Here is a 19,061-nt window from a genome sequence, read left to right as displayed (position 1 = left end):
CACACTACTTCCTCTATTGACACCCAAAGTTGGCAATGGACGAACATCTTGCGCTGCACAATTGAATACATATCATTCCTGTGCATTGCAACAACTACTCACTGCAAGTCAATGCTTGATTACAAAAGTCCAGCAGACAGGAGACAACATAGGAAGTCCAGACTAACCTTAGCCCATTGAAGAGTTGTTTGGACTTGTCCAGGAGGTAGCAGAAATCTGTGACAGTCTTCCTTTCACCTAATGGAATATCATCCTCAGTCTCAGCTCCAGTCATGACACTGACCTTCACACCTGATTATAAATAGAAGTAAATAAATACTGTATTGACTGAGGAGTGATACCGCATAAAAAAAATACTGGTTAGTTATAAATGGTTCAAAATATTGGAACCAGTGGCAACTAGACCAAACAGCCTCCCATTGGTTCCAATGTGAACTTATGATTTATTAATACATCAAGCTACAAGGAAATACATTTCAACCATGTTGATATCCAAACTATTACCACTAAACAGATGTTTCTGGAGGCAGATATAAGTGTCTTTCTGGTGCCTTACTTAAATATGAATAGAAACAAGAAACTATGGAGGAAATGCATCACATGGTCACCTTTTTTAGGTTGACTTGGGATGTCCCAGATTTCACTCTCACAGTGGCTGCAACCTCCAGTTTGCTAAGATGGAAGTGTAATCAGGTCACAATGTTCAGCTGTTGCCGTGTCTCCTCAAAAATGATTTGGTGCAAATGGAAAGTTTATAGTGCCATAGTCTCTGTTGTCAGGGTGGTAAGAACCCCACGTGGCTTATGTCTATGTCAGTAACAAACTTATCTTGTTCGGAACTGACAGATTGTGCTGAAATGTTCCCTGCAGGTCTTTAGACATCCAACAGCTCTCATTGAGTTGGTCTGTTCACCGTGACAATGACAGGACGTACACGATGATGATGAGGGGACCAAACCAATGACACAATGAGCCGTTCCAGACAAGACGAGATGAATACATTGTTACAATACAATAAGTCACAACAAATATGACAATCAGCTGCTGTGCTGTTTCTCATTAATTAGTTATATTTAATAACCCAGCTGTAATGTAAACTAATGTTGAGAGCAGTGAACTCGGGTAACACCAGGCTCATCCAGCCACCTAATTAACGTTAGCTACTAATGAGACTACGCGTGATTGGGCCGTTCACGAAGACTTGCTTGTATCTAACGTTATAACGTTAGCCTGCTGTCGTTTCCAGTCTGGACACCACTCCTCCATTCGCGTCCCAACCAAACGAACAAGAGGAGATTCCTTTGTGGATGCAGAGATAAGCAGCGGTAGCTCGGATAGCCCGCTCACACAGCCTGGATGCAGCGGCTTGAATTTACGGTACCTCTGCTTGTGTAATTCACGTTTCTCCTTACCTCGCCAGCCGGCTAGCGGTGATGAACAGGCGGACGTTACCACAGTGATGCTTCTCACAAATCTGTGCAAAAGCCACGACGAGCTCTGTGGGTGTAACGCGCCTCTCTTGGCATCTCGCTGCGTGTCTGACACCGGACCGCGGTCCACCGAGCCGCGTGCACGGGACTGCTGTCGGTTGAAGCCTGGATGCTACTCCGTATGAAAGGACGCTGTCCTGTGACAGGGAGGAGGCAGGGCGAGGACAGCGGCTGACACTTCTCCACGAGAACTGGCTAGTTACTTCCGGGTCAACATTTTCAAAATAACCGCTTCCCCGCTGACAAAACGCCTATCTTGAAATAAGTAACCATAACCCTGCTGCATGAGCGAAATATAACAAGATCGAATTGTAGTTCCAATAGTCAAGCTTCATTGGCAGAGCAATAACGAAGCATGGATATTCACAAAAGCAATTCATACATCTCAATATTCATAATACATATCAAGCATATCGATTTCTCCAGTTCTTCAAATGAATTAGATCATACAAAATTCAACCCTCAACTTTCATTATCCAACAACAGATTTAACTTTGTAAGAAAGTTATTTTAAATCAATCTAATATTACTTTTGTTACTTCAAGCGAGGTTATTGCAATTTCTTTTTATCCGGCTGCTCCAATAAATCTCTTGAGACTGTCCAGTTGTACCAACAATGGAAGAGATCATATTTCCCCGTATAACGTCTCTGCACTGGCTCCCTGTGAAATCCACAAGATAATGTAAAATCCTTCTCACCTACAAAGCCCTTCATGGTTAAACACCCTCCCTAAATTCAGGGTTTCTTGTGGTTCCAACAGTCTCCGAAGGTAGGATGGGAACCGGAGCCTACAGCTACCAAGGCAAGGCAAGGCAAGGCAAGTTTATTTGTATAGCACATTTCAACAACAAGGTAATTCAAAGTGCTTCACATAAAACCATTAACAGCATCAAAACATAAGGCAAAAGAAAAGGAGATTTAAAAACAATTAAGAACATTCATTAAAACATTAAAAAACAGTACAAGAAATAAAATGCAGTAGTATGTTTACCAAGCTTCTCTTCTGAGGAACCAGCTTCCAGTTTCAGTCCAGGAGGCAGACATCCTCTCCACATTTAAGAGTAGACTAGACTTTCCTCTTTGAGTAAGCCTAGTTAGGGCTGGCTCAGGTTTGCCTTGGACCAGCTCTAGTTATGCTATAGGCCCAGACTGCTGGGGGACTTCCTAGGATACACTGAGCTCCTCCTCTCTCTCTCTCTCTCTCTCCTTCTGTATGTCCTATTAATGCAGGTAACTTGGCTTCTTCCCCTGAGTCTGTGCTTTCTCCCCTTGCAGGTTTCCATGGGTCGTGGCCACACCTGAAACATGGTTGTGATCGCTATCGTGGCCCTGTTTGACTCCTGGATCCCAGATGAAAAGCCAAACACTCTGGTTTGCTCCGGAGGTCTGATCGCTACCAGCTGCCAACAGTCAACTCCAGGTGTGTCGACAGTGGTGAATGAAGAGCTGGACATAAGGGACGCCCTTGGTATACTCAGTCACAAGACTTAGCACACAGATCATAACGTGAAAACATACAGCGATTGAGTTCATGTGTATACTATTTAGCGTGCTCCATAGCTGTCATTTCAGACATATGTATGTGCAATATCTCACTTACAGTGCCTCGCACTCCACGCAGGAAATAACTCCTTCGTGAAGTGTCCAATGGTTGCACTGACCAGTACCCAGTGTGTGTGTGTGTTTGTGCGTATGACAGCTGTACATTGTTTATTTGAACAGAGATCATAGCAGCGTAACAAAACAATGGACAGAATCTCCTTGCCTCCCTTCTGCTTGTATCTCCGGTGAACGGGACCAAGACGTGATGAGAGGAGGCTAGGAAATGATTAACAAAGATTCGTTAGCAGAAGCAAAAGCATCCAAAGTGGACGTTTGCGCCAAATTCAAAGAAATTCCCTCACGGCGTTCCTGACGGACGTGAAGTCAGTGACCTTATCAGTCATTTCATCGTTGAGCCTGGTGGACGTTTGTGGAGAACGGACTGGACAGCCGTACAACTTGTAAACCTAACTTGTTGCCAGCACAGAGGTATAAAAAGGAGAACCGCAGAGGGGTTCAGAGAGTGACATCCCAGGTCATATGACCAAGTAGTGCAATACACACCCATTATAAAGTCATAAAAAGGTCTGAACTGATATTTCAGAAACTGTAAGAGATACTGAAAAGTTGAACACACGATTAACAGCTCAAAGTCTTCTAACCCAATTCAACTTTAAATTGACATGATAGAAATAAGCAAAGGAATAGCAGAAATGCCATCAAAGCAATGACTTTGATGTTGATATGAAAACTAGATTTGATATTAGTTTCTGTAGCTGCATGTGCGCAGACGTACCGAGTCCAAACAATGTACGGAAGAATTTAAAGAATAAAGATTTGGATCACAACAGCGTGAATGCTGAATTGGCATTCACACAATGAACATTATCTCGTTAATTCTGATAACTGCAGAAGAATGTTCTCACGTAAAACATTTCTTCTGTATGTTGCACAATAACTATCATTAGACAAAAAGTGTCTGCAGCAACAGAACAGTTTTTAAAAACATTGAAAAGAAAAGTTGACCAAATGAAGGGGTGGGGGGGGGGGGTTTACACAGGATTGAGAAAGCTAGTCCAATCTTTCAAAAGACAACCGTGACACCAAACTGCTACAATGATAAATAAAATATACATACATCACTTTATTTGAACATGTATTACTAGCAGTTACCACCAGTTCAAATGTTTTATTTGCTTCAGTGGGGTACATAAACTCAAACCATTCAACATTTTCTTATCATTCAAAAATGAAGAAATTTTAAAAAGGTATCATTTTCTCATTGGGGCTAGTTTTTCTTAACGACAGAACAAGTGCGTGTGGTGCAAACAGACTGTAGCCTTAGAAGAAACCCTTTGCAGCTCAAGATGCTGTAGACCTGAAAGAGACGTCACTTCCATTCATATCTTAAAAGATGTTGTTAGGTTTTAGAGTTGAGATCTCCAGAGGGAGGCGAGAGGACCAGCTCTTGTCATTAGAGAAAGTAGGGGGTAGTAGTTCGGGGAGGTATGACCCGCTCCGAGTCGGGGACGGCGCGGAACAGCTTGGGCTCTCGTCTGTTGACGTCCTTGAAGACCATGATGGATGCGATGTTTCCGCAGCGGTAGCAGTAGTTGGGAGCCGACCACACGGTCACAAGCTTCTCATCAAACATGAACTTGTAGCCTTCGTGAACCAGCTGATGTGCGCGGCAGATGAGCTTCAGATTGTTGATGTGCACAAACTACGACAAAGTATGAGTCGATTTTCAATCAACTGGTGATACGGATATTTAAATTTTCCATTGATTGCTTTTAAATGTTGACCCAACATACCTCATTGGTAACCTTGGAGCCAAACAGCCAGCCGGCACCTCGCGGACTGATCGCCCAGGTGTCCACATCCTCTGGATCGGACCACACGAGATCACAGAATGCCCCCTTGTGGGGAATCTCCTGGTTGCGTTCGATGGTGCGGATCTGGTCCAACGTCTTTATGTCAGGTGAAAGACCACCATGGACACACAGGACCTGCTCATCTATCAACTGGGATTAGATATTAGAGATGTCATTACATAACTGGCAGTTCTAGAAAATATCACAGGAAATATGACCCAAATCATAATCTTGATCAGGTTTTAAAGAACCAGTCCAGTGATTTTCTGTTTAAGACAAATAACTACCATCTGGTAACATCTTCCAGTCGTGCTTGTTATTTTCCATATTTGAGCTTTTCTAATATTATGCTGGATTCTGAGTTGGATCAGTAAACAGATGTTTTGACTTAAAGTAGTTCTGATCGGACAGACGTTCTGTTTGATCCGATGATGTAGCGGCTGTGTCTTCTCCTCTTGCCCTTACCCAGCACTAGAGGTGGGTTCGGATCACCCCTCCCGGTTCAGAAGAACCGCAGATCAATTGAGTATTTTTTGTATCAATTTTGTATTTTAACAGTTTAATCAGGTGCTGTAGACACGCCCCCTCTGAGAGCGTCACACAGACAGGTGCTGTAGACACGCCCCCTCTGAGAGCGTCACACAGACAGGTGCTGTAGACACGCCCCCTCTGAGAGCGTCAGACAGGTGCTGTAGACACGAAGCAGCAGAGTGAAGCTAGACAGGCCCAATAGTAATATACCAGTCACCACAGAAAGGTCGACCCTCTCCCCAGACAATGGAGATATTCTAAGTTGTAGACCATTTCACAGTAATGTGTAAGAAATTTCAGCAAAAAACTGTAGTTAGTAGATATAATAAGTGTTTAATAATTCATAATTAAGAATTCATAATTAGTCATAAACATAAGGGTTTTGGGAATGCATAATTAAGATAAACATAAAGTGATGTAGGATTAGTAGCTAATAAGACATGAAGCTTCTGCCAAGGTTGCAGAAGTGTAACATTTATACTGAAGGATTATCATAGAAGGGATTAAGCAATAACTGACCGTCATTGAATGCGTTAGCTGCTCAGGGAGAGAGAGATGTGGAGATAGGCGTTTACAGAAGTGTGTAGGGAAGTTAGCCATTAGAAATTGAGATAGACGGGAGGAGTCGCGAACGAATATGTGGGTGGTTTGATTTAAAGACTTTTTTTCTCTCTCGCGTGAATGCTCTCAGACGACCTGAGGAGCTGAGTTGAGTTTTTTGCAAACGGGGTTTTATTGATTTAATATTTCATAGGAGTATGTACTCCAATGTTTAACTGTAATCGTACTTGCATCAGTGGAATTAAATTCCTTATAATTGTAAACCAGTCTTGGTAGATTTCTTATTGCAGCGTGTCGACTGTGCGAAGCAGCGGACACGCGTGCTCTGGCCTTCTCTCTGTGGGGTGTGAGTCTTAGCCTCCACAAATGTAACATTATTACAGTGCATTTGAATGGCATAACCTGACAGGAAGTAAACATAGACCCAAGTTGTTGCTGAGCAGTTCAGTTCAGTGTAAACAGTGGAAGCTAGCTCACTGGCTGTTTCTTTCTTTCAGTACTGATGAAAGGACGAGGGCATCAACATCCCACATGTTGCACTTAAACTTAACAGAATTGAGTATTCTTAAATGTTTTATCTTTTTTTTAATTTGGTTTCAAATTGGACATCTTCAATATATTTGTTTATATGTAAGACTATAGCCCAAAGTTCTTTTCTTTAAGTGTTCTTGAAGTTCTTTAATTAATAAATCGAAAGCAAAGTTATAGTTGACTCCTCCCCTTTTCTTTGCTGATCCAAAAAAATGATACCGAACCGTGACTCAAGAGCCGTGATCCGAACCGAACCGTGAGGTTTGTGATCCGTTGCACCCCTACCCAGCACCATTGCCTAGGTTGGCATGCGTCCACCCAGTCTGGATCAGCCAGCGAATAGCAGTCAATAAATCTGTTTCAATTATCTACAACAAATAAAAGCGAAACAAGTCTTGCTTCTTGTTTAGGCTACCTGATAGGTCAGATTGTTTGCGATGCAGTGCATTTAGCAAATGCCAGGATGTGAACAGCCCTTCCTCTTTTACCCAGTGTACAGCCAGTGTTCTGCTTAGACAAGTGACCGTGCTAACTGGTGTATCTCAGCCTAATGCGTTGTGGCTGCTCGTAGTGACGGCAGCTGCTGAAAACACAAATAGAAAGCCTTGAATTCTACATTCAATATCAAATAGACATGGCTCTGTGTTTAATATCTACGCTTACATAAGTTACTATGCGCACATTTGGCTGAAAGTCACCAGATAACAGTCACTTGTTAAAGCGAAACACCTTCCGGCACATTGAACAGATAAACTGAAGCCTACTTTCTGCTAGCTGCCTTTAATGTAGGCCAATATAAAAAAATATATAATAATGGCAAAACAAAGCAGTTGTCTTAAGTTTGTCACAGAAATACTTTGTGAGGCGCAGGAGGAACAAGTTCCGCTCAAGTTCAGCCATCTCAACCAAGGCCTCCTCCTGCACCCGTTTCTCCTTAAAAAGGTGCCAAGTAATAACATATGTGGCCCTACCCATACCAAGACTTCAACAATTCGTTCAGTGTTCATGTGGAATGTTACTGGACATGTTGGTGCCAGCGTACCTCTGGTCATACGTGTGATTAATGATGCTGTTGCATCGGTCAACTGTGTGTGAATGAGTGCTGTTAATGTTAGTCTTGTTGGTACCCGTAACATGATGATGTATAATGCTTGTATGAATAAACTGTGGTGCATTCAGGCAAGTATAGGTGTAATAGCCTATTTGTGTTAACATGTGTTTCAGATGCTATTAAGTAGCATATGATTGGTCTTGGACGGGCTACGCCCACCTGGTTCTCTCGGTGCTCCCCCACACTGGTCGGAGGTCCTTGTTATTATATTCAATGTCTGACATTTAGTACTTCTTTGCCATCTACTTTTTGTTTACCAACTAGTGTGCAGGTCTTCCAGCCCGGATCATCCAATGATCACATCCGAGTTCAGCATAGAGGAATGGTGTTTATGTTCCATCATGTAGCTGAAATAGTCTTCCAGTAGAATAATTATCGTAGACCAGGGTCACTAACTGGCGGACATAGACGCCGTTGTATCCGGACCCAGGACCAAAAACCGATAGCTAATTGAGAATTATTCAATTTTGACGGAGCGCTTCTATTTTAACCGGCGCAGCTTTTCCAGCATTTACGGCACTTGTTCAGCAGTGCAGGAAAAACATTGACCAATGTGTTAGAAATCGCATCACATGATGCAGCTCAGCCAATCAAATATGGGTATTCTGACAAGTTTCCTGACTGGAGTGAGATTTACACATACCGTGACACACGGGGGACAGACGAGGAAATACTTAGCAGAGCAGGACTATTATTATGTCAGATGTGAAAGTCAAATCACAGGACGACCTCCAAAAGAGAAAAATGGCCAGGGAGTCTTTAACCAAGACTGGACAGACTCGTTCAGGTGAATTCTTCCCACGGCCAGCTGAAAAACGGTATACCGTAAATTCCGGCATATAAGCCGCTACTTTTTTTCCACACGCTTTGAGACTCCGGCTTTTACAACGGTGCGGCTAATTGATGGATTTTCATAGGCCAACTAGCTTTGCGCCGCCAAAGTCGGATACGGATGTGTGTTAGAAAACATGAGCCCACACCTGTACTCGCTACTGGATTGGTCATTACCAGCCATGACGTCTCCGTCCCTGATTCGTCAAACTCACTATCACGTGACCCGTACCCGAAAACAAACAGGCAGGGCGACCAGGATAACTAATTTCAAGCGTTGCTGATGACGCCGCTATTCACGGCGCTCGCTAATCGCTCCAATAACAGCCGATTCCTCCACAGAAATGCACTTTTACTGCACTGTAAAAGTCTGCGGAGAAATCAGCTGTTATTGGAGCGACTAGCGAGCGCCGTGACCAGCGGCGTCATCAGCCCTATTAAGCGGCCAAGCCAGTTAGCCTTAAATGCTATTCAGAGCTACAACAGTTATTGCCTCGTTGCTTTTAGATTCTAATGAGAAGACACGCTGCTTCGTTTTACTGCTTCCGTTTGGTAGCCTTGAGAGACCTTAGTCTGTAAGTATGTCTGTATGAAGCATGAAAATATGTACGAAGATATATAATATTCGCGGTTAGCATTTCCCCATTTGCGGTAATGTTAAAATTAGCTTAGAAGCTAGCGAGTTGGACATGTTATGATGTTCAGAGAAGAAGACAACTTTAGTACTGTTAAAAGCATCTTGTCGTTCAACGGGGACACCTGCGGCTTATAGACCAGTGCGGCTTATTTATGTACAACTTCTTTTTTCTTTTAAAAATTAGCAGCGCGGACTATATACGGAAAGTACGGTATCTCATTTTGAACAAACGTACCCACTCACATCTGAAATGAAGACGCAGAAAATAAACCCAAGAGTCCAATATGATCAGAATCCTGACACATGAATTCACTGTCCAATGATGTTACCAGAGAGACTAGAGCTGAAACAAGTGGTTTAATAACCACAGAGGAATCCATGCTCACTGATTTATCTTGTTAGAAGATGAGAAAAATATACGTGGTTTTTTTTTTTTACTTCACCCCGAATGAACTTAATTTAAAGCTGAAAGTCTTCACTTCAACCACATGTTGACTGCTTCAGTTCAAATCCATTGGAGTCGTGTAAAGAGGCAAAATTAGAAAAACTGTGTCACAGTCCAAATACTTATGGCCCTGACTGCATGTTGAGCAAGTTTCAATCCGCTTCCTGGAAGAAAACAAACATTTAAAAATAACAGCTCCACCTGCATGAATGTTGTCAGCAATGCAAGTTATAAAGGATTCACTGGCTGATGTCAAATCTTTTATAATCTCTGAATTGTTGCTGTGGGAGAAAATGTATCCATGTAGTTAACACATTCTAGCTATGTTCAAAGATCACATGTATGTAATCAAAGTGAAAGAACCAGAAGTAAACTTACAGCTGCCACAGTCAGCATGTCAAACACTTTGGTGCAATACCGCCAGGCATTCGCATTTCCATATTTAGTTTGGCACTCATCTAAAAATAAGCAAAACATACATGCCACATGGTTTGATGAGCTTGTGAAACAGAAAACATTTGCATATATAAAAAACGAGTGAAGCATGTGTACTTACCATAAAAGCCGTACACTTGTGTTATCTGTCTGCTCTCATGGTTTCCACGGAGAAGTGTGATGCGATCCGGCCACTTTGCTTTTAAAGCCAGCAGATGTGTAAATGTCTCCAAGCTATAATATCCTCTGTCTACAAAGTCTCCCTAGAGGAAGGAAAAGACGACACAATCAGTGAACGCAGAGCATTTAAGAGCCTCCGTGAATTCATTCACAACACAACTTTGTAGCTTCCAGGACACAGCTCAACAACCTGGCACAGCGATTGGAGTTATGCGTTTGCTACTTTCTAAAAAAGCTTGTACTCGTTGAAGCAATACGTTACTCAAATATTAGATTTCACTATTGGGACTTCATTTTTATTGAAATGATTACACAATATTCTAGAGTTGCAAATGTTTCAGTGCCTCATGATTCGATTCTGACGTGACTAAAGTTACACAAAAAATGTAATTGCTGCAAGTTCCATAAATAATATTAGTGGACTAGCTGACTTTTCAGTTTCCAAAAACTTGCCAATTTCAAAGAAATACATCATACACAATATAACATGCTATTTTTCAACAAAGCAAAAGCATTATGTCCATAAAAAGCGTGTCCTAACTGGCTACGAGAGCTGCAGCACTGCATCGTTTTGAACTGAACTTCTGGTGGACACCCTGTTGCCTTAATTCTTATTCCTTTGAAAACCCTACAATGGGCGAGGAACAACTGATTGTGGAAGTTGAGATGAGGCGTTAACTGTTCCATACCTCATTTCATTACAAAAACCCAAATAAGGTGGTGGGTGGCTGGAGGGAGATTGAAAGTTTCCTTCGCGCTGTTGGCTAAATTGTATGTCATTTACAGTATATATCCCAATATTAAACGCGTTCTGTTTTTAAAAGTACAATCGTAGGTAGATAGCAAGCACTACTTGACACAGCTGATAGCGAAGTGGTTTGGTTACATGGCATGGAACCCCACAAAGGCCAGAAATAATACAAATTAGTTTTCCCTGTTTCCCTTCATGGCACACCACAGTGAATGCAGTGAAGTCCTGCTGTGAACAAGGATTGCAGGACTGCAGCACAGGTGAGTGTGTGTTATCTAAACTGCTCCGGTCATTGAACTAGTGACGTGAAGGAAATGTTTTAGGCAGCGTTCTAAGCGGGCTCAGTAACATGCTCACACAGAGTGTTTGGTTAAACAGATGCCTGATGCTTATGGGAAGATGTCATGTCACGATTATCCTGGCCAAAATAATTGCGATTAAAAAAGGTATTATCCCAAATCTTTAAACTTTATAGTGTTACATTTGAGTATGGAATTTAGTTTGGTATAATTATGTTCTGACCCCCCCATGCATGAAGAAAACGCTCTACTTACCATGAAAATGTAATTTGTGTCTGGAACTTGGCCTCCAGTTCTGAAGAGCTCACAAAGATCATAAAACTAGACGGGAACATTAAAGAAGATGTATTCTTGATTCATTAGAAAACACTATCAGCAATATAACAACAGATGAGCCTGGGCGATAATTCAATATTATATGGTGATTAAAATCATATGGAGATATTGTAATACACAATCAGAAAATCTGATCATTTTGCACTTACATTTTTAATTAAATGAGAAAATAAATCAGTACTTTATCGGGAAAACAATCCGTATTTAATTCACACAAGAGTATACAAAACCATGTGCTTATTTCATTTAGACTATTTATTTAATAAATCACCAGAAAAAACATGCTATATGGTTTTATATATATATATATATATATATATATATATATATATATATATATATATATATATATATATATATATATATATATATATATATATATATATATATATATATATATATATATATATATCAAGAAGATTTGGGCAGTATTGCCCAACTCATTTTACATGGACCAGTCTCCATGTGGATAAATGTTCTTTTAGCATTAAAAGTAAAATAAAAGGATTGGGGCGAAATCGTCAACAATAATGCTGTGAAATTAGTATTGCAGCTTATATTTCCCTACTTATACATCCAGAGTGTGAATGCAGACAATTGACACATACATTAACATACAAAAGAGCCACTAACTTAATACAATTCATTTTCAAAATAAGCAACAACAGTAGAAAATCTCTGTCCGTACAGGCTGATATTTGGTAACAAGTAAGGTTCATCTGTCATCCTTACAGGAGGTAAGAGGAACAAACCAACCGGGCCTACCTGACCATGAATATCTCCACAAACAGTAACCGGAGTAGAAACTGGCTGAACGTTGGATTCTTCCAGCAGTAAGTCACATACATAATCACATAGTCTCTGAGAAAGTAAAACATGACAACAGTTAGTAGCAGTCACATCACAGCTTCATGACAACATGCCAGCATGCTGCTCTACTTTGATAACTAATTAGCAGCGGAGCAGCTTCTGGGAGGAAAGAAAATCAAATCTAGCTTTTAAATATTAAAAACAAAATGTTACAATCCAGATGACAGCAAGATTTATTCTATACTATTTTAACAATGAGGCAGTCACAAGGGCAGCTACATGTTCTCTTGTTGTCAACAGCTGTCGTACGACAACCACGGACGCATTCAGGTGAAAGTCACCAGTTAGCAGGGTCGCTTGATGAACCGAAACACCGCAGCAGGAAGGCTGTGACGTCTTGATCATGTCTTATTTGTGAATCCCAACCATAGACTGGATAGAAGCAGTGGACCATGTCACCCATTGGTTTGTGGACTGCGGTTCTGAAGCCTCAAGTTCGACATTTTGGCTTCACTTTTCAGAACTGATTGTTGCCTGATCCAACCACCGGGAGATTTTAAAAAGCAGCAATTAGCAGCTAACACACAGCAACTAAGAACGACAGCAAATTGTGGAGACGATAAGGTCCGGGAGCTCCCTGCCTTCCGAGCAGAGCACATCAACACTCAGTTCACCCGCCATTATTAGGCTCGTTCAAGATTAACTGCGCCTCGCTTTGAGGTGGACGAGATCAGACAACCTCTACTGTAGAATACACAGTACGCTGTTGTTGCTTTTGTGTTTTTCTTATGTAGCAAAATGGGACTAAAATATTAATTTTGTTTTGCAACCCTGTCGTACAATGACAAATAAAATACCTTGTAGGACACAGAAATAGTAACATCCTGTTTGATGCGATCTGTAGGCTACTTTGTAGTAGTTTGCAGACCACGTTTGGATGTATATATAAATACTAGTGCTGGGCAAGTTAACGCGTTATTTTTTTATTTTGAAAGTCCGTGGAGGAAGTCTTCAGCAGACTACGTTGATGCAGCTTGTAGGAAACGTTTAGATTAACAACAGCAAGACAAGCGGCATTACAACGTGCAGCAGCTGTTGCTCTGCCTGGAGACTACTGGACATCGCTGCGGTAAACTCAGCAGACACTTACATGTTAGTGCACCTATATGCTGACATTCACCGTAAACGCATTCAAAAGGCACGGGTCGGAAGCAGGCGAAGGACTTTGAAAGTTAGCGGAAATATTAGCGTCAGACAACATCCGGTTTCTTCAGACGAACATCCGGTTTTCAGAATAAGATGCCAACAAAGTATGAATTATATTCAAATGGCATAAAACATGCTACCTGCATCTCGTGAGTTAAAGGGAAAATATACATATGATATAATGTAAGAAATATGATCGTTACTGTGTAAAGAGAATACTGCTGTCAGAAAGCACCTTATTTGTTTTAATAAGTGTTTGCAAACCAAATGTTATTGCCCTTTTGTTCATATAGCAGTACTTTTAAAATAAAAGTGCGCAATACACAAATTTTGAATTCATTATTGAACTTTGTCATAACAACGAGATTAATCGCAAAAAATCCATGCGATTAAATATTTTAATCGTTGCCCAGCACTAATAAATACATATGTAGAAATGTGATAATCAGGCATTATATTCTAGCCTTTGTTCATGTACAATACTTTGCTGCTCCTTATGATAAGTGCTACCGGTTAGGGTTGCACGGTGTATCGATACTAAAAAGGTACCGCGGTACCTGTACGTTAAAAACGATACCGCGGTACCTGTACGTTAAAAACGATACCGCATATTTTTAGTATCGATGGCTGCTCCGCTCCCAGTCATGCTGCCTGCAGGCATGCAAGGGGGCGGGGCTACCCAGCGCTCACAGCAACAGGCAGCGCTCACTCACAGAGAGTGCTGCAGGGGAGACATGCAGGAGCTTTTACCGACCGTCCTCGGCTTGTTGGAAAACAAGATGCCAGAAGTATCATCTGGAAGTACTTCCAAAGTGGCTATATTGCAGACAGTGAAGGAAAGCCCACTGACATACAGAGACCCGTCTGCGAAACGTGTTTCAGACAAAGTGAGGCAACACGTCTAACACGGCAAAGCACCTTTCAGACAGACACCCCGAACTTTTCAAAGAACGACGGGTAAGCAAATGTGATTATGAACATGAACACCCCCAAGCTCACCCATAGACAGCTAACACGAGTAGCCTTAGCCTAGTTTCACAACAAGCCTATATGATCATGAGGTCACAATGCACAGAAAGGTGCACTAAATGAAACACAATTGATGCAAAATGGCTCCATGCTGGTGGAGCCTGAGGGTGGATCTTCAGCTAATTATTTTTAGTTAAGGAAAAATAATTATTCCATGAATTAAGATAAAATATGAAGTGAAAATATCAAACTCACTATGCAGTAAATGAAGCATCGTTTATCCACCCACTCCCACAGACAGCCAGACAGATGCCAGCAGAGTCAGCAATCATGGCACCATGTAGTTTTCATTAATATCGTGCTGTAGGCTAATACTAATATTAATGCCATTTGTTAAGTGTTCAAAAAGCTGGGCAGGAACAAGCTGGTAAAAAAGGGAACCGTACAGATGCTTTATTTATTACTATTACAGATAAATATACCAGTATTGTATTTGTGGTATTTTATCGAATTCTGGTATCGTAAGTATCGGTATCGTGATACTTATGGCAGGTATCATCATAATTTTGGTATCGTGACAACCCTACTACCGGTATATAAATAACCTTCATTGAACAAGAGACTAATAGTCAACAATCTAGTGATAAATATTACAATTATACACAAAACCAGGTGAATCAGACCACGGCCAGGCGTTTCCAATCATGCCCTTGGTTTTGCAGTCGGTGGAGAGCAACTGTGGGGCCTGGCTCTAAAAAATGTGGCCACCTCCATCTCGTGAGGTTATCGTTGCCAATGTGTGCATGAAGCCGGGATCAAGTCGGACACAAATCTGAGAGGCATGCCTTGTGCTGCGATCGATTCTGCCAGCCAATTATTAAGGATGCGAGTTTCTGCCCAATGCATGTTATTCGTAACCAGGCGGCAACCGCCGGTCCTGAAAAGTGATGCCAATGCGAAAGTGTCTTAAGCTTGCATGCTCTCTAATGGCCATCAAGATCCAAGATGGCGGCGGCGAAAACACCAAAATCAAGGCTTCAACATGGCAGTCCCCAAACCAAATGGTCATGTCACCACGACTACGTCCACTTCCTATTTACAGTCTATGTTTGTAACAATAGACACCCACTGTTGTGTTTAACAGGCCAGACTTTGAAGCAAATTATCCACAATGGCCAAATGTTGGAATTACAATTTCCTGGTCCATCACATGATGCCATGGGGCCCAGATAAGTCCTATAGACTTACAATGGGAAAGAGACGCCTGTAACTCAGCTGATAATTATCTTTGGGAGGTGAATAAACATCCCAGAACAAACACAGGAACAACCCTTTTTTCATTCATTAAGTCTTAAAAGTTGTTAAATGCACTAATAGCCAAGTCCAAAGTTATTTTTAGTCCCTCCATTCATGAGAATGCGTCCCAAGAATGAGACTGGACCGAGGGCTGGGAAGCAGGGTTAAAGGAAACACTGGTGCTCTATGGGCCCCATAACGAGGACGATCCGGGTCATTTTAGATTCGGAAGTCAAACTTCTGTTGCTTCTTTTGCTTCACGATGAATGCTGTGTTGAATTATCTTTATCCATGCTCTTTGATCCAGGTGTGCTATCTGAGATCACACACTGGGGACATTATGCTGCCGTTGTTTGGTTCAGTGTGAAAAAGTAAAGCCGGTGTAATGGCTGATCTTATTATGTGTTACATCAATGATGCTGGTCCTCAAACAGTCAGAGTTGTTGGACAATGTTTCCCCGATGTTGAATTTGTAAAAATGTATTGCCATCTTATCTGCCCAGAGTATTGTTTTATTGCTGCAGTTTACATTCCTCCTGATGCAAATTTAAAATAAATGCACCACAGCTTTAGTTGTGTTGGTCATGATTGTTCTTGTTCTTGAAAAACTCTACAACTGCATTTTATTGTGCAACCCTGTGTTGAATTGAAATGACTTTATACTTTCTGCACAGTTCTATACAGGGCTAAATGGCCTGCACAGTGACTGTGCGAGTCTCCCTGTTGGTTACAGGCTAAAGAGAAGAAAGCAAGCGGACGACAATAGCCTACAATATGTAGCTTGCATACTAGTTTACACTAAGCTAAGTGCTTTTCTTCCTTATAAAGAATAATGCAGAAATATGAAGCCAGTGAGATGGTGATGCAATTACAGGTCTGGCTATGCGAGACTGTAGTGAGACAGTTAAAATGCAAAGGACAGTATTACAAGAATCACCATCTCACGATCATGTTGGAAAGGAGGATGAAAATCAGACTTCTGTTTGAGCAGTAAACAGACGTTAACGTTACTGCACCCTGAACAAGTGTTTGACGCAATTTAGCCTCTTAGAGCTCCACCTATTAGCAGCAGGCAGCAACATGCTCGTCCGTATCTATGGTGGGTAACGACAAACCTAACGTTAGCTACTGATACTCATGATGAAACTTGCTGCCGTGGTTCCCATGTTTTGCACCAACCGTAACATTTGACCGCTAGCTACATTAGCTGTAAGCATTAACAACTACAGCGTCCTTAATGAAGTCCCTGTCCTGATTTAATCGGACTTTGTTAGCCGGCGAGGCTTTTATCGGTGACGCTGGTAAAATATGCGCACAAATAACAAGCCTGTCTACCTCCGAGTAACAACTGTTAACTAGCAGATACGTTATTAGCCACGCTTGATGAACAAACACCGTAGTTTGCTGCCACTGATATTATCAAACCTTAGTCTACATTCATTTCAGCTACTTAAACTCACCTTTAGATCGTTTTCCGGCAGGTATTTGCAGTGTCTCGCTATTTCAACGTACTTCTCAAGGTCTAAAGGCGCCATTATCAAAATGCTAAACCCAGAAGACTGCTAAGGTAGTTAGCCAGCTAGCAAGTTCCTTTTCTTCTTCTTCTTCTTCTTTAAATTTGATTGGCGGGTCGCAACCAACTTGTATAGGTGCATACCGCCCCCTACTGTACCGGAGTGTGCAGTTTCAGGGTAACCTTTTCTTCACTGTTTTCCAACTAAATCCTACGGTCTAATCCAGTTTCTTTAAGAAATCGCAACAGTGCTCTGCAGCACTCTCGCCATTCTCCGTCCACTGCCAGAACTCCCTCCAAACTCCACTTCAGTCCCAACTGACATATTTTTTGCTTCAAGATGTTCCTCTCTGATGTTCCTATCTTTGACATTTCAGGAGAACATGCTCCACGTCTTCAGTAACATTACAAATAGTGCACTTATCTGAGTCCATTTTTGCCATTAAATACAGAGTTGAGTTAAGTCCTGTATGTCCGTACCTTAACCTTGATATTATGACCTCCTCTCTTCTATACTTCCCTTTGTATGTCTTCACATTTATGGATTTCTGAATGTTATAATAATGTCTTCCTTTGTTATCGTTGTCCTCTGCCATAACTCCCGTCCTGCCTCTCTTTAGCTTCCCCCTTTCCAAAAGGAATTTTCAATATCTCCTCTTCTTTTAGTGTTAGTGCTCTCTTTGCAGTCATATCTGCTCTCTCATTGCCCTCCACCCCTACATGAGCAGGAACCAGCTAAATGGAACATTAATTCCCAGTCTTTGAAGTCTCAACAGATCAGAGATATTTCCATCACTTAATCCTCTCGAATTGTTTGTTTTGTCTTCAGGCTGTTTAAAGCTGCAGCAGAATCTGAACAGATGAGCACTCTCTCAGGCCTGACCTCTTCTACCCATTGCAGTCCCAAGATTATTGCAATCATTTCCGCTAAATTCTGGTATGAATACCCCTGATCCCATGTGTCCATTCCCGTTATCTTTAGATCCATCTGTATAAATCTGCATATAGTTCTAATAATTATTATTGATGTATACTTGAGTCTGATGTCCAATGTCATACAATTTTATTTCCATCCATTTCTTCCTCTCTTCTATGAGTGTTAAATCCACATTGTGCACTGGTAGTATCCACGGAGGAACATTTCCCCATATTACATTGGGTCCATACTCTAACCCAGTGAACCCGTATTCTTTGGCTATTGCAGTGATTGTCCAACCAAACCCTTTGCCTTTACTTTGAGTGTATTCCCATCATTCATACAGCACATTTGTTCCGGGAAGTTCCTCTGCAGATCCCTTTAACTTCACCCAATATGCCAGAGCTAGTTCTGCTCGTCTTAGGCTTAATGGCAGTTCGTCAGCTTCTACCAGAAGTGCGTTGTTTGGGGTAGATTTAATTGCACCTACACTAAGTCTTAGAGCTCTGAACTGAATTCTATCTAATGCCAGTAATGTACTCTTGGCAGCTGTTCCATAAACCATACATCCATAATCTATACCTGCTCGTATAATAGCCCTATAGATGTCCATTAGTGACCGTTTATCTGCTCCCCATTGATGTCCAGAAACTGCTCTCATAACATTGAGCACCTTTTTACATTTAGTTTCAATATGCTTAATATGAGCTCTCCACAAACATTTTTCATCAAACCATAAGCCTAAATATTTAAACTCTGTCACCCTCTCCATACTTTGTCCATGTAATTTCAGATG

At 41.5% G+C, this 19,061-nt stretch overlaps 2 protein-coding genes across 2 annotated transcripts in view; both read right to left on the bottom strand.

Annotated features, from left to right (window-relative positions):
- scai (suppressor of cancer cell invasion) overlaps window positions 1-280 on the bottom strand; it is a 28,619-nt gene extending 28,339 nt beyond the window's left edge. The window contains exon 1 of the mRNA XM_079289631.1: window positions 168-280. Within this exon, the coding sequence (XP_079145757.1) occupies window positions 168-274 (107 nt within the window). The 5' untranslated portion in view covers window positions 275-280. The remainder of the gene's footprint in view (window positions 1-167) is intronic.
- A 3,877-nt stretch (window positions 281-4,157) lies between these two features.
- On the bottom strand, window positions 4,158-17,435 carry LOC306792243 (serine/threonine-protein phosphatase 6 catalytic subunit-like). Its single transcript, XM_079289314.1, has 7 exons — window positions 17,297-17,435; window positions 12,321-12,416; window positions 11,475-11,540; window positions 10,111-10,252; window positions 9,933-10,012; window positions 4,848-5,057; window positions 4,158-4,756 (listed from the first exon to the last, which is right to left on the bottom strand). The coding sequence occupies exons 1-7, from the start codon at window positions 17,369-17,371 to the stop codon at window positions 4,508-4,510; spliced, it is 918 nt and encodes a 305-aa protein (XP_079145440.1). The 5' UTR covers window positions 17,372-17,435; the 3' UTR covers window positions 4,158-4,507.
- Window positions 17,436-19,061: the final 1,626 nt, after the last annotated feature.

Source organism: Melanostigma gelatinosum (genome assembly GCF_949748355.1).
Source record: "Melanostigma gelatinosum genome assembly, chromosome: 18".
Lineage (NCBI taxonomy): Eukaryota > Metazoa > Chordata > Actinopteri > Perciformes > Zoarcidae > Melanostigma > Melanostigma gelatinosum.
The sequence above is the reverse complement of the archived record's forward strand: the minus strand, read 5'-3'. Positions and strand labels throughout refer to the sequence as shown.

Excerpts from the sequence above, each read along its gene's own strand:
- LOC306792243 (XM_079289314.1), bottom strand. The coding sequence starts at position 17,371 with ATGGCGCCTTTAGACCTTGAGAAGTACGTTGAAATAGCGAGACACTGC. Across the intron at positions 11,541-12,320 it reads GTGGAGATATTCATGGTCAG|TTTTATGATCTTTGTGAGCT; the intron begins GTAGGCCCGGTT and ends GTTCCCGTCTAG. Across the intron at positions 4,757-4,847 it reads GCTCCAAGGTTACCAATGAG|TTTGTGCACATCAACAATCT; the intron begins GTATGTTGGGTC and ends ACTTTGTCGTAG.